This window comes from Podarcis melisellensis, assembly GCF_964234715.1.
Source record: "Podarcis melisellensis genome assembly, chromosome: 3".
NCBI lineage: Eukaryota > Metazoa > Chordata > Lepidosauria > Squamata > Lacertidae > Podarcis > Podarcis melisellensis.
The window spans coordinates 85538890-85564290 of record NC_138530.1 but is presented as its reverse complement, the minus strand read 5'-3'; the positions used below and the strand labels follow the sequence as shown (position 1 = coordinate 85564290).

The 25401-nt window shown below is 41.7% G+C and overlaps 1 protein-coding gene across 4 annotated transcripts in view; it reads left to right on the top strand.

Annotated features, from left to right (window-relative positions):
- Positions 1-25401, top strand: part of ADGRB3 (adhesion G protein-coupled receptor B3) — a 452998-nt gene that overhangs the window by 165256 nt on the left and 262341 nt on the right. For all 4 annotated transcript variants that reach the window (XM_081905943.1, XM_081905944.1, XM_081905942.1 and 1 more), the window contains 6 exons: positions 256-417; positions 5242-5406; positions 9940-10104; positions 12886-13050; positions 21472-21573; positions 22178-22284. In XM_081905943.1, the coding sequence (XP_081762069.1) occupies positions 256-417; positions 5242-5406; positions 9940-10104; positions 12886-13050; positions 21472-21573; positions 22178-22284 (866 nt within the window). The remainder of the gene's footprint in view (positions 1-255; positions 418-5241; positions 5407-9939; positions 10105-12885; positions 13051-21471; positions 21574-22177; positions 22285-25401) is intronic.

Genomic DNA, 25401 nt, shown 5'->3' with positions numbered 1-25401 from the left:
AAAACAGATCCCAGTTTCTTTGTTTTTAATGCCATGTTTTTACATGACTCTTTTCTTTTTCAAGTGTTTATTTTCGACTCTGCTGCATATTTTTCCATAGGTGCTTTATTTTAGTGAATCTTTTCTTTTAAATATAAAGTATCATTATTATTTTCTAAATGATGCTTGCATGCCATTATTATTATTATTATTTTACTACAAATCTATATTAATACTCATTGCTGTATTCATGTTTGTTTATTGTCTTGGATACAGGTGAATCTGGTGTGGAAGAGTGGGCCCAGTGGAGTACATGTTCAGTTACTTGTGGTCAAGGGTCGCAGGTGCGAACCAGAACTTGTGTATCACCTTACGGGACACACTGCAGCGGCCCTTTAAGAGAATCAAGGGTTTGCAATAACACTGCCCTCTGTCCAGGTAGTGTTAGCAGCCAATCAATGAAATTGTGGATGTTATTGAACTGTTTTAATGCTAAGCACTTGAAACGCTAACTCTTTAAAGATTGTGACCAACTCACTGGGACTTTAATTTAGGACAAATGACTGCGATTATTAGTCATCTCTTAAAACTTTGTGGTGTATTCATGCTTTTGGAACTGGCAACCAGCTTTGAGAGCATATTTTCGAGTTCCAGCTTTTTAAAGCAAAAGCCTCTGCTATCACTCTTGGGGGTAATAGCCCTGTAATATTTTGCATTACCTTATCGGTTTACATGACCACAACATTAATCCGAAGCTGAGGTAATTGAACATGAAAAAGACGGCTGGGCAACGAAAGGTTCTTGCCTCGCCTCTGCTTTGAATTGAGCCAAGTCAAAATGGTCTTTTCCACCTCCAAATTCTGGAGGCAAGCAAGTTGTGTGAAGCCTTTTGCCAGATGTTATGACAACAGAGAATTCAGTGGGATGAGGGGAAGATGTTGCCTGTTAACCCCCATTTGTGGATTTGGTTTCAGGCAATTTAGGCTGCATTCACAATGCAGTTTGTTCCATTTTGAGAAAGTTTACCTAACTGTTAGTTTCCATATAATATTTGAGCTTTCACACAACAGAAAAGCCATTTCTGGAACTATAGTGGAGCACAGTGGAACTTTAGTAGAATACAGCACAGGCTTAACATTCCTTTCCATATTATTTACAAACGAATTTTATTTTTTTTACCTGAAAGCAAATAACATGGAAGCAAACTCCAAACCCTATATTCCCCTATAGTTCCAAAATAGGCTTTTACATCATGTGAAAGGTCAAGTATAATGAAGAACTTAACAATTAGGGGAAAGTCATGTAAATGGAACAAGTTTTCATGTGAACATAGCCTTATAGGTTGCACCTCTGTTTTGGTTTCTTTAAACTATCCCATCTCCCCCACCCTAAAACATCCACATGTACAATCAGGGGTTTGCAGTGATCAGTAGTCTTATCATTACTACATTTCCACTTTAACAGTATAGCCTCATATTAAAAAAATAGCATCATTGAGTTCAATGGAGTGTGTAGTGGATCACACACCCTAAAAGCAGTAGAGGATACTAGTGAATTCTTTGTGATATTAACTCTGGTAACATCAAATAGTAATGTCTGCTAGCATTTCTTTCCTCAGGAAGAAGTCTCAAGGAATCCAGAGGCTCATTCTCTAGACATACCCACAACTTTTCTGCCCGGCTCTCACACAGCATATGAGAATGGCTAGATTTGCTCATGAGGGGAGAAAAATAGGGCTAATGCAGATATAGCACTGACTCAAACCTGACCATGGCTAAGAAATGAGAAGTCACACTGGGTTGCCATATGTCCTCTTTTTTTCAGAACACGTCCACTTTTTCATGGGTATGTAAAATGAGAGTCGCCATAGTGATCCATAGTTTAATGCAGACATTGGCAAATGTGTCCCTTTTTTGCTCTTCTAAATATGGGAACCCTATCATCTCATCTCCTCCACTCTCTAAAGGCAATTATCCCTTCTCCCTTACCATGTTAGAGGAAGTGTTGACATCGAGCTTCACCACAGTTAATGCTAACCAGGGTGAGGATTGACCTTAACTTTTGCATAATGTTGCACTGAAATCCTGGTTAAACAGGAACTTTGGTTTGAGTTACTTATGGTTAAGTGAGTGAAGGAACTTGATCATTGTGGTGGGACAGGGAGGGCAATATGTTCCCAACACTGGCTCCTGATTTCTTAATTATCGCCTTCCAAAAGAAAACATGCCTGAAGCTGAGCATAAATTTCTATCCCAAAGTGAAAGGCACTAGTTAAAGTAGAATATATTATCTAAGTAAGCAATTAGCTTTCATGAGAATGACTATCCATAGCTGATGGTATTACTTAGGGATGTGTTCCATATGTCTACAGATATTTCACTGAATCAGAAAACTGAAGAGGGGAAGATGAATCCTAAGAACTTCAGTTTTCATTTTTAAGTGCTGCTATTTGTGGATGAAAATTTAAATATATATAAAAAGCAATTATCCAGCCAGAAAACAAGAGGAAGTTGGGGACTTCACAATAATAGAAAAATGCTATTTTTATTCCTCACACATTTTTCTTTTATTTTTTTATCTCCATCACTTTCTTGTCCCTGTTCACTTATCTTTTATCTGTGCCAGATACTTTTATCCCAATCTTCATACTGCAATCATTGGCAAAACATTCAAGATGACTAAGTCAGAGTTTTAACTTTACACCGCTTCCATTTATGTATAACAGGACACAAAATGCTTATTTCCTTTGCATAGAATTTGGATTCCATTTTAACAAAAAATTCACACACCTTGTTTCAGCTGCACCCTTCAGATATAATTGCAGAAGGGTTGGACCAGCATTTGTGGGTGCAGTGGGTAGAAAAGGCAAGCCTATACTGTTTTACATCAGGAGGATGTGATCCTTGATAGAGCTGGTGGAACCCTTCTTGGAATTGGCAATTGTCAACATGCTTTGATAAATGCAAACATATTTTGATAAACAGGAGTTTTCATATCTGAACGTAGTTCAAGGCATAATAATGGAGATAATTTAAGCCACTTGGTATCTGATTCAGTACTTGATAACCAGAAGTTCTGGTCATGTCATCAAGGAAAAGATAAAAATATTAAACCTGCATGGATCCCTGGTTGACGTCTGCTACACATTTTGGATATAATGTGTCATTGGTGGATGCCAATGGAGAGAATAGCATTCAAAAATTGCTCATTATCATGATTATATGAATTAGACTCTACTAGAAATATATCAGTTATATATTATAACAAATGTGTGTATGCCAGGTGGTTCCAGGGTAGGCAGGCATAGTCCTGGCATTTCTCCACATGTTGACATGACATCCTTCCCCTTTACTTGAACAGGGCTAACTCCTCACCCCACTTGTGATGCTTCCTCTGAAAAAAAAACTACATACATACAAAGCCCCATTGATAGCAGACAAGCAAAACTTGCTCTAGGCATTTCGTTCATTAATATTTTACTGAAGATGAAATAATTTATAAAGGAATTTAGCCTCTTCATGTCTTAGGCTTTGACAGCGTTTGCAAATAACCTGCTATTATTGGTGTGCCTGTTCCATTTTAAAATAGATAGATATGGGTGGAAAGAGGTAAACAAAAAGGAAAAGGGTGTTTATGAGTATCTTCTTCATTGGACACAATCCAAAGTACTGTAGGCATACTTAGGCTTAGTTCTCACTGAGGTGCTAAAACTCAGCCTGGACTTTATAAAATAAACTGCAGGTGGTGGCAGCTCACATGATTTTGTGAATACTGTATATCACTGCACCTAGAAAAATGTCATGTCAAGGAGAGACAACTAGGCTGGCACCCTTATCCCTGGCACCTACTTTTCCTTGTAGATGGATACAGGGGTATAGATTTCTGAGCTCTCCTCTGCAGTTGGAAGGAACATAATCCATATGCAGATTTATCACCTGAATGAGAACTGAGTCATAATGTCCCATTGAAACTGTGCTTGTGTGTGTGTTTGCCTGCACACAGCTATAGAAAGGAATTCAACATCATGCTGTTATAATCTTTCTGTTAGCACAGGCACAGCAATCCTTCCTAATGCTCGTCTGGGAGTTCTCCTGACCTCCCTCAAAGCCAATGGGGGGCATGCAGGGGGAGGAGAGGAAGGAAGGTCTCATTATGCTAGGAGGAATTGCTATGCTGGTGCCTGCCAGCACAATCGTTTAGTTGAATCTGGCCTGTTGATTTCAGAAACTTAGGTGTGCTTAATGTCTCTTGGTTGTCCCCATTGATTTAATAGAGATGCTATCTGCATGTGAATGTATACAAATAGAAGCAAATGAAGTTTAATGTTTATGTTTCATCCTAATTTAGGAAAGTGACTAAAGCAATGCTTATTTTTTAATTTATTTAAGACTGATAAATGGGTGAAATTCTTGTTACAAAGTGCAGAAAAGTGCAACTCTATCTGAACTAAATCAAATTATGTCAGTGGTTCATGCTTTGAACTCTTACGAAAAACCTTACATGGAAATTCCACTGTTTCACATATATTTTTTTGAATCATTTGCTGCCCAGAATTTTCCTAGTCAAAACTGAGCCCTGATCAGTTTCGTCCTGTGTATAGTAAACAATCTGCATAAGAAGTTGAGTGATTGTTGGGTATAAGTGATCATTTACTGGATCATGTCTATCCATTTACCTGATGGTAATCAATTTGTTTTGTATTTGTCACATGATAACTAAATACACATGACATAAAAACTGGCCCCTTTGTTACAATGTGTTGTTATTGAACAACACATATACCCTACTCCAGTGGTTTACTTCAGGTCCAAGACATTCCACTGCATCTCCAAAGCTCTCTAAACATTAATGGTATCCCATTCATTCTGTGGAAGAAACAGATCTCTGTCTACATTTCCTTTGCACATGTAGACCAGCTGTCCAGTGAAATGAATGGAGCGGACAACACACACAAGAGCAACATATGTCTTGGGCTGAAGGCTGTGGTTCTAGCCATATCTGCAATCTATAAGTCCTACTGACCTATTATGATTATGATTAAATGAAAGGTTGCAATCATAAGCCTAGCTTGCTGATCACTAATGCTGCAATGCTCTAAACTTGGATTAACTTATATTTGTGAATGGTGGAAATACTGTTGTTGTTGTTTTCTTCCTTCGGATGCTGGCCAAGTTATTCAAGTTACAGTTTTACTATGCTTGTTTTTAACCCACTTGGCTACTCATGTTATTTTCTTGTTAAAGCCTCTTTGCTTTATTACAGTACATGGAGTATGGGAGGAATGGTCACCTTGGAGTTTGTGCTCATTCACATGTGGTCGAGGCCAAAGAACTAGAACAAGGTCATGTATACCTCCCCAGTATGGGGGAAGATCATGTGATGGACCTGAAACACAGCATAAGCCTTGCAATATTGCTCTTTGCCCTGGTGAGCATATATAGAATAACTGTTTGCTACTTACAAGGTTTGTTTGTTTTTCCAGTGTAGTACCTTTGTGGTCTCCATTGTCGTTTTGTGCAGCTTGAGCTTAAACTCTACAAGAAGGATGCATTCCTATAGCATTATGGGGACCCTAACAGGGCTAGTTAGAAAGAGGAAAGTAAACTCGTGTTTTCCCTAGAAAACATCTGTGCACCTTGGACATCAAAGTTGAATGCTTGGAAGTCCTCCAAGGTGTTCTCTGAGTGTGCAGCTTGATGGCTGCAAATGCCAGCCAGCCTTTTGCTGAATGCTTCTCAGTCGCCTTCCCCCCAAAACAAATGAAACCCCTCATTGTAGAGAAGGAATAGCTCCAAGGAAAAGAGGCCCCACATGCCACCATTGGCTGGAAATGATGAGCAGAGAGTCATATCCTTCTAGGAATCATACAGCTTATAGTCTAGTCCATGATTCTCCGGTGGGAAAAGGCACTCTTGCTGCTGGAGAGGAAGCCCACCTGGACCTTCTTTATTAAGAGGCCTTCACTAGCTTTCACTTTAGGGTCTTGGAAGAGGGACTAGTTGCTGGCTGGGGTTCAACAAAGCGGAAACATGGGTCTCAGTTCTGCTTGTGACATTTCAAGCAGGAGTGCTTGCAAAGTCAAGCATGCTTTGTTTGCATTCTCACTCCATCCTTAGAGCTGGTGCTTTAGTGTGCTCTGTTTCTTATCCCTTAACCTGGAGGTAGAAGGTGGGATCCACAGAACCATACAAGTCATTTTGTGAAGGGGTCTTCAGGCCTGTTGTTCTTAAAGAGAAGGATGGCCACATAGCAAGCCATTTTGACATGAAGGGGAATTTTTTAAACAGTACGTAGAATGCAGTGCTGGGTTACCCAATAGACTGACTAAGCAAAGCAGGGGCACAAAAAGGGAAATATTTTTAATAAAGAATTTGAATGAAAAATAAAACTTTATTTCATTTTATGTATTAGTATTGTTTTTATTTTAAATTACGTATTGAGGGCACCATAATCTTTTAAGTGGTTGGGGCCCCTAAATATCTTAATCCTACCTTGGTGACATGGCACAGGAGTCCACAGCTCACGGGAAAGAAATACCAACATTGAATATGGTATTGGGCTTACATTAACTAGTTCTTTGAATCCTGGCCACTAGAGATAAAATATATGAAACATGCATTGGATATATGTGCATCTAATAGTCAAATGATGTCTCAAGAGCCCTGAGTGGGACCCAGAGAACAAGGAACAGAGCTCTGATCATGCTATGGAACTTTGTGATGCACAGGGTGGTTCACAGAACAAAAATGCAGCTGAATGAAAAAAGGACCTCATTTCATTCTCTAGATGCCACACGTTTATATGCTGAGATGCTTGAGGGTGTTTGCAACAAGTTACAGAAGACAGCAGTGGGTTAATTAGTAAGAATGTGGGAATTCAACTGTTATAAGGTGCATCTTAAAACTCATCTTTCTGATATTGTCCAGTACATAGTACCCATTGATAAATTCTATAAATGTCTGCTTTGTACTGCATGTTGGTCCATTTGTTTGAAATATTCAGCATTTTGGGGCACTGTTACCAGGGTCGAAGCAATACCACTCAAAACTTTGGACTGCCAGTATAATGCCCAGGTGATAACTATGTGATACTTTAAGTGAAATCTTTGACAGCTACTCCATGACTACACCTGAGTAAGAAGCATAACTGCATAAACATGTTACGAGCTGCATGACACCTACTGTTGGGACTAAACTGAACATTTCTTGTGTTCAAATTCTGTTACTCCAATGATTTTCTTTCTCCCAAATTGCTACTGAAAGGAAAAGGAAAAAGTAGTTAAGATATGCTTAGCTATGGCAGCAACAATGCCCACGATTTAGAGCAATATTAAATGATAGAGTACCATCAGAGTTACTTAGCAAGTTTAGTAGATGGAGGCAAAAGTCAAGTGTAAAGACTACTGGTTCATGGGCACCAGTAGCTAAGGAATCTTGGGTAGCCTGCTAACCATTCATTTCAACCAATTTCACAATACCTAATTGTGTTTCATAAACATGTCATACTCTGTAATCATTGTTTGGCCTGCCTCTTCCCTGCAATATCATAGTGCCGTAGAATCGAAATAGGAAGAAATTAAATTTAAGTTCATAGAATTGTAGAGTTGGGAGAGATCCAGCCACCTGCAGTGCAATTAAGTTCTGTAGGACATCTTTAGATGAGGTCACAAAATAAGCAGATTTGGTGGGTAGCCATATTTTGAGATGCTTCTCCAGTTTCCTACTCAACCAAGATGCTACTAATCCTTCATAATCATCTGTTATATTCCGAGACTTTGTAAGACTTTCTGAGGAAACATATATATCCACATTGAAACAGATCTTAGCACATGGTGCTATTTTCAGGATACATACACACATGCTTCCAAGGATGATAATATAAGTTAGATATGTATCATGCAACTGTCTGAATGTTATGTGTCTCCTGCAATCCCCTTGCTAGCATACCCAGTCCTATGTAAAAAGCTTTTCCTGTTATCCAAACATCTGTCCGTGCAACATTTTTGTATGTCTCCTAAACCGTAGATGAAATGAAAGATGTACAAAATGATGTTAATCTTTGTGTAAGTTCAGAGTTTTATATTGTTGCCAACGATTCACATTTGTTTTATTCTGCTCTTGAAATGTTGTCCTTCTTTCTTCTCGCCATCAGATGCATTGAGTAATCTTTTTCCTCCTTATCATCTAAGTGACAAATTTCTTAAAATCCATGTCACTCAACACAATCCTATGCATGCTTACTTGAAAGCAAGTCTATGTCTAATACGGCTTAGTCCCTACTAAACGTGATCAGAATTGTTGTGTTAAAACATATTACAAGGGAGTATGTTGTTTCGTCAATGTCCGTGCTACTTTCTTAGAAGTGTAGTAAAACAAAATACAGCCTAATGTGACACTGTGTTTTGCACTGTTTCACCTAAAATAGTCTCTTCTCTTACTCTTGACCAGTATAATACAGCCATCCATCTCTCCTCACCTACCATGGCTGACTCCTTTTTAAAAACAAAGTACTTGACTAAACGGATAGCTAGACTCTGAGACTTCTCACAGGGTCCTTAGGTTGCCATGCTTCAACATTTGTATCACCCTGCCAAATCTGTGCATGATCATGCTGCATCAGCATGTAGAAGGCTTCAAGTACTAGTGCCCAGGGTAGCATCAGCAAGACTCTAAGTCAGCGACAGGCAATCTTGTCACAAATCAAGCCTGAGTGTGTGAAACAATGCCACTTGACTGTACATAGGCACCTTAGGATGGTTTTTCATCTAGTCTGCTGTGATGGGGATCAAGCAGTACAATGGAGCAGGAGTAAAACCATGGTTCTGCCTTGTACTCGGGCTTGAGGCCCATCTGGATGAATGTGCTGGTTATGGCTTCCATCATGGTGCAGATTGGTTAATCATACAATAAATGCTGTGCCTAGAGAATCAGATTTGCTTTTTAAGGCTCCAGTTAGTGTGGGAGATATGACTGGTGAGGTGGAATGGTAGGGAGTAGCTGGCCATCACCAGCGAGGGTGACTAAATCAAGGGGGGGACACTTTCATCCTTAGGGGATACAGAGAGTAGTGTCCAAGCCAAGCAGTGAATAGTGGAGGTACTGTGTGCGGCCTAGTCTGACGTTCTGCTACACTTGAGAAGGTCAAAATAGAACTCAGTGACCACATTTACCCCTCTCTTGACACACGTGCACACATCACCTCAAGTGCGCCCATTATATAGAAGAGAAGGTCAGAATATTCATCTCCCTCTTCTTCCCAGCACCTGGGCTATCAGGTAACCCCTGCACAGCCTTTTGTATAATGGTTGGCGTGCTGAAAGCTATGTATAGGTTGAAGAGAGGAGGGGTTCCCTTTAGCAGCCCTCTCCATGGGCACATAGGGACACAGGTGACGCTGTGGGTTAAACCACAGAGCCTAGGGCTTGCCAATCAGAAGGTCGGCGGTTTGAATCCCTGTGACGGGGTGAGCTCCTGTTGCTCAGTCCCTGCTCCTGCCAACCTAGCAGTTCGAAAGCACGTCTAAGTGCAAGTAGATAAATAGGTACTGCTCCTACAGGAAGGTAAACAGCGTTTCCGTACACTGCTCTGGTTTGCCAGAAGCGGCTTAGTCATGCTGGCCACATGACCTGGAAGCTGTACACCGGCTCCCTCGGCCAGTAAAGCGAGATGAGCGCTACAATCCCAGAGTCGGTCACGACTGGACCTAATGGTCAGGGGTCCCTTTACCTTTACCTTTTACCATGGGCACATCAATACCCGCCCCCCCCCCCGGCCGAAGACTGTGTACTCCTCATTTCTGTGTACTCCTAATTATTTACTTGAATTATATTTTCCAGGATAAAGCAGGATTTTGTAACCCATAAGATTAATAACCTGCACTAAACAAACAAGAAACTGTCATGGTACCCTTGCTGGTAAAGGTAATCTGGATTTTATCTCTGTTTTGTGTGTATTGCAATAGTTGATGGACAATGGCAAGAGTGGAGCGCTTGGAGTCAGTGCTCGGTGACCTGTTCCAATGGCACACAGCAGAGGAGTCGGCAATGCACGGCAGCTGCTCATGGAGGCTCAGAGTGCAGAGGCCCATGGGCTGAAAGCAGGGAGTGTTACAATCCTGAATGTACAGGTACATAAGGTCCTCTCTTGGAGAGAGAGAAATGAAAGTTATTATGGGGAGATATTTCAGTTTGTTTAAAAATGTTAATTTTCCTTAAATAAATATTTTCCCCTTCAAAGAGGTTAGGATGGTGCACAAGATCAACCCCACAAAGTGAGTTAGACTAAGAGATAGTGGCAAGGCGCAGGCTCACTCAGTGAGCTTCATGGCTGGGTGGCAATTTCACCCCTGCTCTCCCCACTACAATATTCTAAGCACTCTTGACATTTCAGACCTTCACTCCATGGCAGCGTGACACATTCCTGCTACACCGCAGTCATAAGATATGAGACAGGGCCTTTTTGGTGGTGGCTTCCTCTCTTTGGAACAAGCCTTCTGAGGAAGCTTTCCTGGTGCCAATTTTGTTATCTCTTTGGTGCAAGTGAAGACCATTTAATTGGCCCAGACTTTTTAGTACTAGGGTGTTTTTTGTTTTAGTTTTCATGGTGGCCTTTTGGCAACCCTGCAAACTGCTTTTTAAAAAAATAATAATATAAAAAACCATTATATATAAAAGAAATAAATGAAAACCAGAACTCATTAAAAATCAAGGAAATGTTTAAAGTGAAGATAGAGTAATAACCACACTTGCTGTTACTGGATACGTGTATAACAGGGGTTAGCAAACTTTTTCAGCATGGGGCCGGTCCACTGTCCCTCAGACCTTGTGGGGGGCAGGACTATATTTGGGGGGGGGAAATAATGAACGAATTCTTATGCCCCACAAATAATCCAAAGATGCATTTTAAATAAAAGCACACATTCTACTCATGTGAAAACACCAGGCAGGCCCCACAAATAATCCAGAGATGCATTTTAAATAAAAGGACACATTCCACTCATGTAAAAACACGCTGATTCCCAGACCATCCGCAGACCAGATTTAGAAGGCGATTGGGCCTCATCCAGCCCCCGGGCCTTAGCTTGCCTACCCATGATAGAAATTAAGGTTAACTTGATTTTCTGCTGTCTGCAGGGATGTAATAATGAACAATAATACTGGTAAATACTGGGGGGCGGAGTGTTAACTAGAGATTAATTGAAAATAGAAGCAGCAACTGGAGTTCGTTCAGCTTTGAAATATCTTAAAAGGAGAGTGGGAAGCCAGTTTTGAAAATTGTATGGAAAATTGAATTAATTTGACAATGATTTGTAATTATTTGGAAAATCAAGAAAAATAATTGGGAGGGAAATGAGTAACAAATGAGTAGCTGCCTCCAAGTGTGTTACTGAAGGGGAAAGTATACATTCCTTTTGACCATTGGATTCAGATGCCAAAGATGACTCTTTATAAGGAAACCATGATTCCTCTATAGATTCTGGATTTCTTACATGTTTAATTTGTTTGGAAACAATTTTCAAATGGGGGGGGGGGAATATTCTTGAAATATACCTGAAAGATTAAAATACTCTGCAGGATGAGCAAAAGCTGCAAATTTCAGCTATTATAAACAGATTACAGGGATTCTTTCTTAGGCCTTTCGAAATTAATATTTGTAGTGAGATAACACAGTGCCGAGGTATTAATGAAAATCATACTGAGAAAAACATAATAGATATGAACACAAAGAGCACATTCATTAACACAAAGAAAACAGGACAAAGAAAAGTTAGGATAGCAGTTTAAATAAACACAACGTGGAATAGCTGTATAAAATATTGTGCTTTTGTGGAACCTATGAAAACATTGTTGGCATTCTCAATCCGCATTGACAGTGCTAATCTGCACATGATTGTTCAGAAGTAAGCCCTATTCAGTTCAGGAAAACTTACCCCCAGGTAAGTGTGTTGCAGCCTAGTGCAGCCATCTCCTTGCTGTGGAGATTTAAGCTAATTGACTTGCTTTAATGCTACCTTTCTCTTGGGTCTTCGGATGCTGGGCTCAGAGTCCAGAAAGAAAACTCAGTAATGTTTGGGTATGTGCCAACTGTGCCCTTAACTGGGCAAAGGGGGCAATGGAAAGTACTGGGCAGTGTGACATATGTTGTTTTCTGTATAAAGAAGGTGTGCACTTTTGCTTGGGTGCAGACAAGTGACCTTCAGATGGTTTGAACCTACGCCGGGTTGCAGCATCTATGCTTTGAAACTATTTGCCTATTAACATTAGGCAGGCACCTTCACTATACAGTGGTACCTCGAAAGAATCTATTCCAGAAGTCCATTCGACTTCCAAAATGTTCAGAAACCAAAGCGTGGCTTCTGATTGGCTGCAGGAAACTCCTGCAGCCAATCAGAAGCTGCGGAAGCCCCTTCGGACGTTCGGGTTCCAAAGAACGTTCACAAACTGGAACACTCACTTCCGGGTTTGTGGCATTCGGGAGCCAAAACGTCTGAGTACCAAGGCGTTCACGATCCAAGGTACGACTGTAGTGTTTGAGACACCTGCTAAAAACATTTTCTTTTTTATTTCATCAAGCCGATCCAGACATATAATTTAGGTATTTTTTAAAAAAGTTTCCTGATTTTATCTGTGTATTACTAATCATTACTTTATATTATTTTATGTGTACACCATTTAGAGCTTTTTAAATTATTATTTTTTCTAAATAGGTAAATACAATTTTAAAATGACCATTAGCTAATTTTAAACAGGCGGGCTGGTCTAAGGGAATGGCTAAACCAACAGTGATACTGTGCTTTAGGGTGGGATAGGGGAAGTGTTGAATGACATTTTTGGGCTTGGTTTATGTACCTTAATATTTGTGATCATGCCACTTGTTCGTATCATGACTATTGCCTTCTTCCAAGCAGCTAATGGTCAGTGGAATCACTGGGGTCACTGGAGTGGGTGTTCTAAGTCGTGTGATGGTGGCTGGGAGAAGAGGATACGAATATGCCAAGGAGCAGCTGTTACGGGGCAACAATGTGAAGGAAGTGGAGAGGAAGTTAGACGGTGTAGTGAGCAGCGGTGCCCAGGTAAGAAGCTTATAGAGTACTGCAGCTTAGTTTGAGGTCCTAGTTGAACACGATCACGTGTAGCATTTACATTTAAGAATAAGACAACAGTTACCCAAAACCCATCAGAAACATTCCTGTGGTACTTTTTGGGGGGAGAAATGTTGGGAGTTATATGTTTGGTCAGTGTACAAATTTTGTTACCCCACACTCACTCATGAATTCAATTTTGACTTTGACACAGAAGGCCATTCTAATGATCCAAAGGCAATGAGATACACAGCCAAATTAAGTTAGAATAATTTTGAGTGGAGGTGATATAAGGGAGTGTTCTCCTATTGGGTTTGAGAGACAAAACCATGCCAGAACTGCAGTGCTACATTACAGCTTAATTCCTGAAAGCGTGATGAACATTGTTAGAAGTCATATTTGACAATCCCAAGTGAATTTTTGGTGGGTGTTTGAAAACTCGGAAATTAAATGGTGATAGCTGACAGTCACTTTAAATATGATTAGCAGCCTTCACATCTGTAAGTCTGAAAAGTGATTAAATGTACAACTGTTTGAGGGTTTTCATAAAATTCATCTGAGATGGTACACATTTACATGGGAATGCCAGTCAGATTCATGGCATCCATAGCGAAAACATAGGAAGCTGCCTAATATCAGGACCATCTAGTCAAGCATGTCTACTCTAACTGCGAATGGCTCTCTTAAGTCCTCAAGAAGAAAGGTTTTTCTGATCACCTGCTACCTGGAGATTCTCAGAACTGAAGCTGGAAGCTTCAGCATGTAAAGTACATGTTCTGTCATTAAGCAGCGGTCCTTTGCCTGTTATATATAGAATGAAAGCTATGCAAGAGAGACGCCTTAAAATAATAATAAAAACATGCAGGACTACTATCCAGTCAAAGCACTTTTAAGTCTCATTTATTTCATGGGAATTTAAGTATGTGTTTAAATCATCCAGTGAAATCACTTAAAAACACTTAAACATACTTAACTTTGGCTAATTTGTGTTCAGATATAATTATGGATTTTTCTTCTTCTTGGAGAAGGCAAATTTTAGTTAAATCATCTGAAATAATAACTGGGCGAAATTAACTGGTGAATATTACTCTTTCTATCCCTGGTTTTCTGCAAACAACAAATTAAGATGCTGTTCATCTAACTGCTATGCACCATCCAAATTATACTTTCTGAATACCCCCTTCCTTCTCATTGTGTGTATCATATACATATAAAATAAACCAGCTAGTAAAACATGAACTATAAAACCACAACTATAGCAGCAAATTAACAAACAAGTTTGTGCAACAAACAAGGTTTATTATAATTCCCGGGTAGCTGGGTAGCTTGACCTAAAGTTTTAATACTTAACAAATTGTTGTTCCCTATTCTGAAATTCATCAAGCAGGTTGGTTTCATTGAACCTTCCCAATAGATGAGAATTTAACCTGTGTTGGGAGGGATTGTTGTTGGGCTCAACAGAACTTTGTTTCTCTACTCCTTTTTGGTGAGTGTATATGGGTGCTTAAGGAGACAGTGCATAACGGAACAGGGCATGTGCAACCATCTATTATGGGCAATGGGAAGTGTATCGCTTTAAGATGCTGCACATTTTTTGAACTGCAGTGGCTATGAGAACACACACACAGACACACACTTCAATAAAGCATAGGGCAAATGTGAATTGTTTCAGTAAGAAGAGCTTCAGTTGAACAGCATGGAAAATATTTCTCACCGCTAGTAAATATTTCAAACATATACAATTTCCAAAGATTGCTACAAGTTTCCGTATTTTTCGCTCTATAAGACACACCCAACCATAAGACACACCTTGTTTTAGAGGAAGAGAACAAGAAAAATAATATTATCTCCCTCTCTGCTCAGCGCCTCTCCAGCAAAGCGGGAGGAGCAACGGAGCCCCTTCCAGTAGGCTTCGGGCGGCTATCCCTGAAGCCAGGAGAGCAAGAGGGATCGGTGCATTGTTCTCCTGGCTTCAGTGAAAGCTGCACAGCCTGCATTCGCTCCATAAGGCGCACACACTTCCCCTTACTTTTTAGGAGGGGGAAAGTGCGTCTTATAGAGCGAAAAATACGGTACATGTACTGTAAATAGTAAATGATGTTCACCAATTAAGTCTATGGTCTTGATTCAATCAAGGCCACCAATTAGGATGCTTATAGGAATTGCGCATGTTAATAGCATCAACACCTTGAGCACCTAATGGTGGAAAAGTGGAATATGACTGAATAAATAATTTAAGACTGGATGCAGACACAGTTATTATTGACATATAGCTACATAAAAGTTATAGTTGAAGAGTTTCACCTAGATGCAATCCTGTACAACTCACATTATACCAGTACCAGAAATACACTGTTGCTATAGCCATTGCCAGTGTGTACTCAGCCCAGGAAGAAAGGGGGAAATCACAACACCAGAGCACCCAAAGAAGGGATAAAAAGACACACGTGCAGCATCTCACTGCCGCAGTCCAGCACTCCGGGACTGAGCTGGCCATGACCCCTAAACACCTCACAGATAGACACAGCCAATTCAGAGGCATTTCTGTTACTCACCTGGCTCCCAACATATAAGAAATTGCAGAGAACTGGTCTGCAGTCAAAGGCACAGACAAGGGAGCCATGTGACACCATTCATTAAAGCAGCCACAAGCACACTTAAGAGGTTTTTGGTTCTGTAAAAAAAAAAAGGTAAAGGACCCCTGCATGGTTAAGTCCAGTCAAAGGCGACTATGCGGTTGCAGCAATCATCTCTCATCAGCTCATCAGCTTTCAGGCCGAGGGAGCTGGCGTTTGTCCACAGACAGCTTTCCGGATCATGTGGCCAGCATGGCTAAACCGCTTTTGGTGTAATGGAACACCATGACAGACACCAGAGCACATGGAAACACCATTTACCTTCCTGCCACAGTGGTACCTATTTATCTACTTGCACTGGCATGCTTTTGAACTGCTAGGTTGGCAGGAGCTGGGACAGAGTAACGGGAGCTCAACCCATTGCGGGGATTCGAACCGCCAACCTTCCGATCAGCAAACCCAAGAGGCTCAGTGGATTAGACCACAGAGCCACCCGCGTCCCTTTTTTGGTTCTAAACCCCCTAAGGGTGCAATATTGTTCTCCCTCCACCCGCCAAGGGTAGGAAGACAGCAATGCAGCCAACAAAAACAAGAAGTAGAAACAGAAATGGAACTCTGTAATGCAGTCTACAAAGCAGGCATGATCCAACCCAGGATCTTTAAAATTTCAGTGATGTTTTCTGGAGGTTGAAAGCTTCTATTTACTTTTACGGTATTTTAAAAGGCATTATTCACACTTCGTTTAATTTTGAAGCAAAACAAATATGTCAAGTAAGGAACAGAGTTTGCAGAACTGCTTCTCAAATCTGGGGGGCGGGAAGAACTACCCATAATATAGAAATGTTTGTGACCAGATAATTAATGTATGCAATTGCTTAGCAGGTTTGGAGCTAACCTAGAGAAGCGGGTCCACCAACACTTTTTTTGAAGTACAGCTATGATTTCTTTTTGAATTAAGAATATTCAGTGGCGGAGATGGAAACACTGCAGTGATATGTGACACAGAATGAATGACAAGCTATGGTTCTGCAGATTCTATGGGGAAAGCTATGGCAGTAAAAGTGGAATAGGAGGGCTTTGAATGCGTGGAAGTTTCCTCAGTCAGGATCTTGCATAGCCACTATCAAGCCTGCCTCTTTCTCCACCGCTCCTCCCCATACTTGCCCTTATTACAGCCCTCAGCCACTCTTTCTACGATACAGTGGTACCTCAGGTTACATGCTTCAGATTACATACGCTTCAGGTTACAGACTCCGCTAACCCAGAAATATTACCTCGGGTTAAGAACTTTGCTTCAGGATGAGAACAGAAATCGTGCTCCGGCAGCGTGGCGGCAGCAGGAGGCCCCATTAGCTAAAGTGGTGCTTCAGGTTAAAAGCAGTTTCAGGTTAAGAACGGACCTCCGGAACGAATTAAGTACTTAACCTGAGGTACCACTGTATTGCAACAGCAGCAGGCAGGGGTGGGGGGCATGGGATGCACATTGATCAGGGAGCCTAGTTAAGAGTTGCTCAGCTACCCCCTTTTAATCTTGGATCCAAATAGGCATGAGCAGAGGCATGATTCCAAGACATGTCTGTCGCTTTGGTTTCCCGAAACTGCAGTTCAATATGCACAAATGATAGCAAGCAGATATAAGCTTGATGTATATCTCTTTGAGCCCGTTTCTTCTCTTTCCTTGTATATTTTATGCTTATGCAGCAGTGAGGGAGTCAAAATATACTTCGTATCATGATTCCTATGAAATAACTGAGGATGCTTGTCTATGCATTTGGCTGCCTAATGTCTCTCTGCAAACGTGGGTAAAAATCCATCAGAATATATCCAATATAGTGGTGCCTCGCAAGACGAAATTAATTCATTCCGCAAGTCTTTTCGTCTTGCGAGTTTTTCGTCTTGTGAAGCACAGTTTCCCATAGGAATGCATTAAAAATCAATTAATGCATTCCTATGGAAACCGCCTTCAGACCAGGTCCGGGGACAGTCTGTCCCCCGACCTCTTCTGAAGGCTGGCGGGGGGCGAAAGTCTTTGCTCCCCCCTGCCTGCCTTCCTGGGAGAGCGGAAAACGCAACGCTGTCCAGGACCTCTTCCGAAGGCGTGCGGGGGGCAAAAGTCTTTGCTCCCCCCCCCCCCCGCCTGCCTTCAAAAGCCGTCCGGGGGCTTTTAAATCGCCCCGGACAGTCCGGGGCAATTTAAAAGCCCCCGGGAAGGCAGGCAGGGGGGACAAAGACGTTTGCCCCCCGCCCGCCTTCGGAAGAGGTCCTGGACCTCTTCCGAAGGCGGGCGGGGGGCAAAAGTCTTTGTCCCCCCTGCCTGCCTTCCGCGGAAAGCGGGAAGGCAGCGCTGCGTTTTCCGCTCTCCCGGGAAGGCAGGCAGGGGGGAGCAAAGACTTTTGCCCCCCGCCCACCTTCAGAAGAGGTCCTGGACCTCTTCTGAAGGCGGCGGGGGGCAAAAGTGTTTGCTCCCCCCGCCTGCCTTCAAAAGCCGTCCAGGATAGTGGGAAGCGCTTCCCTGCTATCCCGGACCGCTTTTAAAATGCTGGCGGTGGGGAGCAAAACCTTTCGCCCCCGCCGGCCTTCCTGGACCTCTTCTGAAGTCCGGGGGGGGAAAGGCTTTGCTCCCCACCGCCAGCATTTAAAAGAGGTCCCCGGAGATTTCCCTATGGGCTTTCGTCTTGCGAAGCAAGCCCATAGGGAAAATCGTCTAGCAAAGCGACGCAAAAACCGAAAAACCCTTTCGTCTTGCGGGTTTTTCGTCTTGCGAGGCATTCGTCTTGCGGGGCACCACTGTATATGCATACAGCTATGCCAGTAGTCCTGGTGTCCATGCGGAAACTTTGTTGCTCATATGCGGTTCCAGAGTCTGCCTCAATCGCGGGGTGTATTCCAGAGAACGTTGCAGCCACCTGCTGCAGTCTGCAAGATATGCTTGGCTGTCTTTCTGATTATGACTATACCAAACTAGGTGAGGGAAGCAAAATATTGAAATGGAGTGCTGTCTTTCCTACAGAGTCATCTATAATATGGAGACATGTCATTTGGGACATTTTTCCTCCTCTTTCAGTTGAGACATTAGGCTGGCTGTGAGATTGTAGATGCAGTAATGTGCTGTTCCAATTAAGGGAGAGGCTCAGTCATAAAGTTGTGGTTTTGCAAGCAGAACACCCCACATTCAAACCATGTTATTGCCAGCTAAAAAGATGGTAATGACCTCTGCCTGAGTCTCCAGAGAGCTGCTGTCAGAGGAGACACAACGTTAAGTTAGATGGGCAGATAGCCTGACCCTGGTATAAACCTGCTTTCTGTATTTCTAGTAATGAGTAATTTTGCACTTCTTAGTTATGGTGCACTGTGGGTTAAACCACAGAGCCTAGGACTTGCTGATCAGAAGGTCGGCGGTTCGAATCCCCGTGATGGGGTGAGCTCCTGTTGCTCGGTCCCTGCTCCTGCCAACCTAGCAGTTTGAAAGCACGTCAAAGTGCAAGTAGATAAATAGGTACCGCTCCTGCGGGAAGGTAAACGGTGTTTCCGTGTGCTGCTCTGGTTTGCCAGAAGTGGCTTAGTCATGCTGGCCACGTGGCCCAGAAGCTGTACACCGGCCCCCTCAGCCAATAAAGCGAGATGAGCGCTGCAACCCCAGAGTCGGTCACGACAGGACCTAATGTCCAGGGGTCCCTTTACCCTTTACCTTAGTTATGTGTGGATTTGTGGTTTTTAAAATCCAAATATGCATATAGATCCCTTAACACATATCCGTTCCTGTTAGCAAAGGTGCTGGGTTCCATCCAACTTTGGGGGTGCCTTGTGCACGTTCATGTGATGTCATGTGGCAGGAGGAGGCTGTGAGGCCCGCCACGACTGTGGGGAGGTCTTGAAAGGCCTGCTGGGCCCAATGCAGCCACAAAGAGACCCATAAGAGGCTGCAGAATATTGAGGGTGCCCCTCCTTGAAAATTTCAGGGGGCCGCCTCAGCCCCTTGCCTGCCTGTTAGTGTTAGGTATGTTAATAATATGGTTTTTTTCAAAAGCAGCATGCATAAAAGCCATACAAATATTAGTTCCAGAAAGTGCAGGAGTGTCCACCCCAAAGACCCATGGAGTGGTATTCACCTAAGTTTTACTCAGAGGAGATAAACAGGAATTAATGAACTAAACATTACCGTTCATTTCAGTGGGTCTGGTTTGAGTAGAACTTAGTTGAATACCACCCATTAGATTTAATAAACATATCTCATCACAAGTTATACACATACCCTAGTGCTACTGTAAGAGAAGACATCAGTACAAAACCCTCCTGTGGAGAAAAGAACAGAATACTTTAGAATTATTTTTTTCTATGATACTTAGGATGGAATGAAAACAACTCCTTTTCTTAAACATTTGCCATTAAGACATATTCTTGCTCTTCTGGCACTGTCAGCTTTCTTAAGATTTGAGAGAGCTGATGCTGAAGCATATTTAGCAACCTATTTTATGCACTTCATATTGGCATCGCTGAAACAGCTGCAAGGATATGTTTGTCAAGGCACTAACTTGTTGCCACCGGGGGTCTTGCTCATTTCCATGAAATGTGTTTTGTTTGTAACCTCATGGTAAGAATCAAATTGTTTCAAGTAGACAGGGGTCGCCTCCAGGCTGTTACTGTTTTGTGGGAGGGATTCAGTCACATACTGGAAATGTAGACTTGCAGATTTAAAGCAGATTCAAGTGCTGCAGTGGAATAAAAAATAAATGCAACTTCAAAGAAACTCAGACTTTTGTGGTTAGGAAAGTGACAGGAAAAAACACAAAAACCCCGCGTTACAACGATTGATAGGAAGAAATATAACCTCTGTGTAAGCAAATCAGGAGCAAATGAGGATGAATGCTTAATACCTTAGAACCACCTTGCAAGCACATCAGAATGAATACTCACTAAGCAGGTTTCGAAAAGTGCAAGTAGATAAATAGGTACCGCTCCGGTGGGAAGGTAAACAGTGTTTCCGTGCACTGCTCTGGTTCGCCAGAAGCGGCTTAGTCATGCTGGCCACATGACCCGGAAGCTGTACGCTGGCTCCCTCGGCCAATAAAGTGAGATGAGCGCCGCAACCCCAGAGTCGGTCACGACTGGACCTAATGGTCAGGGGTCCCTTTACCTTTTATTGAGAAGCCAAATTACTTTCTCATATAAATATATGAACAGCAAAATAGTTGCCCAATGAACCTGTTGCAGAAGTAGGACTACACAACCATGCATGAGATACATACACAATAATGGATGTAGTGATTGAATGTTCAAAATATTGGGTTGGGCCCAGGTGTTCTGCTATTGTTGGTGGAGGGGGAAGGGGAGGTGAGAGATGCAGATACAAGAGTTGTTTACACTGCAGTCTTAATTTAGTATTAAACCAGTTTAATTGCCCTACTTCCCCAAGACACCCTGAAGTGATGGTTTGATGATGGTATGTTTGGATGGTGGCCTTCTCTTTGAGAGGTCCCTCTCACTCCCTCACAGTGCATTGGATAAAAACCTCGGGAGGGATAGCCACATTAGTCTGTTGCATCAACTGGCTCCAAAGCATGTGCCAGGAATGGGGAACTTTTTTCATCTCAAACACCACATTCCCCCACAAAGAACTTTCTAGGGACTGCATACCAGTTGTGTGGGTGGAGACAAAGACACAAGTGGGCAGATCAATGCTACATTCCAGCCACACACAAGTCACAGGTTTCTACACACACACACACACACCTCTTCTATCCAAGAAAGTAAGAGGCATTATCATAATTCAAGGACACATTCGAACATGTATGTTTGTCAAACACACTATTCACTTTCCACATTTTTTAAATTACAGCACCTTATGAAATATGCCCTGAAGATTATTTGATATCAATGGTCTGGAAAAGGACCCCAGCAGGGGACCTCGCATTCAATCGGTGTCCTCTTAATGCTACAGGTACTTTTATTTTGTTTGTTTTTTTAAATCCAGCATGCATGAGTATTATTAAATAAAAGGGGTTATAACTACGTATATGAGAATTACGAAATAAGAGGGGATTGTAGCCAAGTGCATTATAAACAGAGTAGATCTACTGCAATTAATGGATTTAATTATGTCCATTAATTTCAGTAGGTCTGCTTTGAATAAGAGCAGCATTGGATTCAACCCACGTTTTTGAAATAAAAACATAATGTTTCTGTGACTGCCTTTTCATTGTTTTCCCCAAACCCTAACTAACCATCTAGATGAAATGTGTTAAGTTGCTATATTACACGCTTAGCAGCCATGTATTAAACAGTAATGACAGTAATTGATACAGCATATAGTAGAGGCAGCTTGCTGGAAATTATGGCACCCTCTTTTCAAATTAAAGAATGCTTTAAAGGTCAAGCATTGCAGAAAAAACACGAATGGGTGCTAATTCTTCCTTGCATGAAATTGTATTTGTGTGTGCGTGCCTGAAAAGAATGTGGAATTATTCTGACTGGGCTTCTTTGGCTCTGACTGTTGTTTCTGTTCCATAAATGCCTTTCCTCTCTCTATTCTTTGTGACTCACAGGCACCACTAGCAGACGCTGCTCTCTCAGTCTTCATGGAGTGGCCTTCTGGGAACAACCTAGCTTTGCTAGATGCATATCAAATGAGTACAGACACTTGCAGCATTCAGTAGGTGCAAAGCCAGCTTTAGTACTTGCTCTATTTATTCCTTGCTAAAAACAAAAACATCGGCATTAATGGGATTAACTGTTTGCTCTCCTGTCAGATCTGCTGTTCTAAAGGACAGAAATGCTACTAAGGAGATGGGGGAAAAATATAAAAATCAAATAGACTTAATTTATTTTCCTCCCACCTTTCTTTTTCTCTCTCTCTTTTTTTTACCACCGTCAGAGTTCCTGTAACTGTTAGAACATTGCAGAGTTTCTGGGTTTTTCATTACTCCCTTTATAAAATGTTTATAGGGACTGGAAGGCAAAGAACATATTTAGGTTTATTGGGAAACGTGACAGTGAATAAATTAGATTTACTGGAGCTACAGTGCAACATTTTATAACTCATTCAGCACTTTAATGCCATGCTCATAAATCAGTGACACTGATGGATCTTTCTTTGTTCAAATGTTGCTCTTCGGCTGGGCGCAACTACGATAGCACAAAATTACCATAGGAGATACACACACACACCCCTACCTAAAGCAGTAGCTAGCTTCACATGTTGAAGTACTGGGTGCTTTCCAAAAGTTAATTAAAAGCCTTATAAAAATAGGATGCAAATTAATTTTCCCTGATTTATAAATGACTATTTGGACTTGTTCCTTGCAAAGGTGGCGTTAGTGCTTGTTGGTGCAAAAAAATAAAATAAAATCCATTGCAAGTAAACGTGCCCTTTAAATATCCCTGAAATATATTTTCTTGGCATATTTCTTTTTACCCTTCGTATTTGTACTGTTTCATTAACAGAAAGGTGCCCATCCTGATATGTGTTGGTCCTTTTCCTCGCCTCCAAAGCATGCACACAACCAGGGGCAGTGGCAGGGATTGGCATCATTGGGCAACTGCCAAAGCCCATTCACCAACAGGAGGGCAGCTGCCAACATCTGGAGCTCTCTGGCCCTGATGCTGCTCTTCCTTGATGAGTGAGCAAATAAACAGCAATGGGGGGCGGGAGGTGAGGGAGAAAAAAGCAGTCTTTCTTTGCTTCACCCTTGTCCTTTGAGCAGCCATGCAGACTGGGCTCAGAGGAAAGGGGCAAGTGAATCAGCAGTGGTCCAGAGGAAGGGGCTTGACTGAGAACAGCTTGCTCAGAAACCCCCCGAAACTTGGAACTGACACTGTACACTGTAGTGTTTTTACTTACCGTATTTTTTGCTCTATAAGACTCACTTTTTCCCTCCTAAAAAGTAAGGGGAAATGTGTGTGCGTCTTACGGAGCGAATGCAGGCTGCACAGCTATCCCAGAAGCCAGAACAGCAAGAGGGATTGCTGCTTTCACTGCGTAGCGATCCCTCTTGCTGTTCTGGCTTCTGAGATTCAGGATATTTTTTTTCTTGTTTTCGTTCTCCAAAAACTAGGTGCGTCTTATAGAGCGAAAAATACGGGTAATTTTACTTCTACGTTTTTGACTACAAAATGTAGACACTTTGCTGTTTCTTGTGAGAGCATTAACAGATGACAGTTTTGCATTTCTCTTCATTCAGTTCCATTGGTACTGTTTCATTAGTACAGCAAGGGCTGTAATGGCATGCTACAGAATGACAGTGGAATTTGGACCATGATGTGGAAACTCCTACAGAAAAGATACATGGCTATGGAAACTGAAAGCTAGAGGGCCTAGTAGCTACAATATGCCACCATCCCATGCTCTTCAGATGTTTATAGCCTCTTTAATATATTGCTCGTCACTACCTCATTCTCTGTCAAGAAATTATGTGTGCTTTGAGTTTCAGCCTTAATCAGATACGCTGTTTCTTAGAAGGAAATGAGGAGCATACTCACCAGCCCTGTGTCAGTTCAGTGGCTGACTAACCTGCAGGAGATGAATGGAGAATTAAATCCCATTTTGAATTCTCTGGGTATTAGGCATTTATCTATTTCCATTTAGGAAGGATTACAGGAGGAGGAGGAGGAGGAGGGTTGTAATTATTATTAGTAGTAATAATGATGATACATTTTACAGTGTTTGTTTTCATTTTCATCCTACTGCAGCTTTCAAATGCAAAACTGGGGGATTTGTCTTCCAAGGCAATAAACATAGACAGATATTAGGCCTTTTGGGATGCAGCGTTCCCAGCTTCCGGGAACAAGGCCAATTCCACGTGTTCCTCCTTCATTCCTCCCCTAACATGCCACCTTCAACATGGTGGTTCTGCTTTCTTTAAACCATGGTTTCCCACTATGCCCCAAATGGGAAACTGTGGTTTAATGATGGATCTTAGATCTTGGTTTGATCCTGCTTTAAGAACCTGCTTAGTAAACTCATCATTAAATTATAGTTCCCCATCTTGCAGTTAGATGTAATGGGGAACCATGGTTCAAAGAGGCCAGGTTCATAGCACCTAAGAATAATTTGGGGGAAATGAGCAAGGCAATATGGGTGAGAGGAGCACATGGACCTAAGGCTCATTCCTGCCTTAATCAACTATGGCTTAGGATGCCAGGAATGTCGCATCCAAACTGGCCAATTTTGACCTAAAGGTGATACACAATTAGAAAGAAAATGGACATATCTGTGAACTCTAGATAGTCTGGAAGGGCATACAACACTTATCTTCTTGGTTGAAACTATATCTCAGCCTGACATATTGGGAGCCATGAAGGTAACACACACACACTCTCTCTCTCTATATATATATATTTATATATAATTACTTCTGTGCTCCTTCAAGTTCATGCCATAATTTTGCTTTCACTCTTCCCTCACATTCTTGCAAATGCCGAGATGAAATGTAATTTGATCAAAAGAACTCTGAGGTGAATAATGATTTGCTTCAGCTGCAGCTCATTAGAGCTGATTTCAATTTTTTCCAAATTATATTACAAGGGCCGCATATCATCCAGTCTCTCTCTTCCTCAACGAAATGAGTGTTCTGAAACCGGGAATGAAAGGCTTCCTCTTTCACAATTTATTCCTTCCCCAGACAGTTTATTAAAAAGGAGTCAGCCTAAAGTTATTATTATTATTATTTATTTTAAATGGATTTGAATTTGGAACGATGGTCATCCACTCTTTGCAAAGGCTCGTTTATTTTTACCACTAGCTTTTGTTCCAAAACCATCTCCTTTCCAC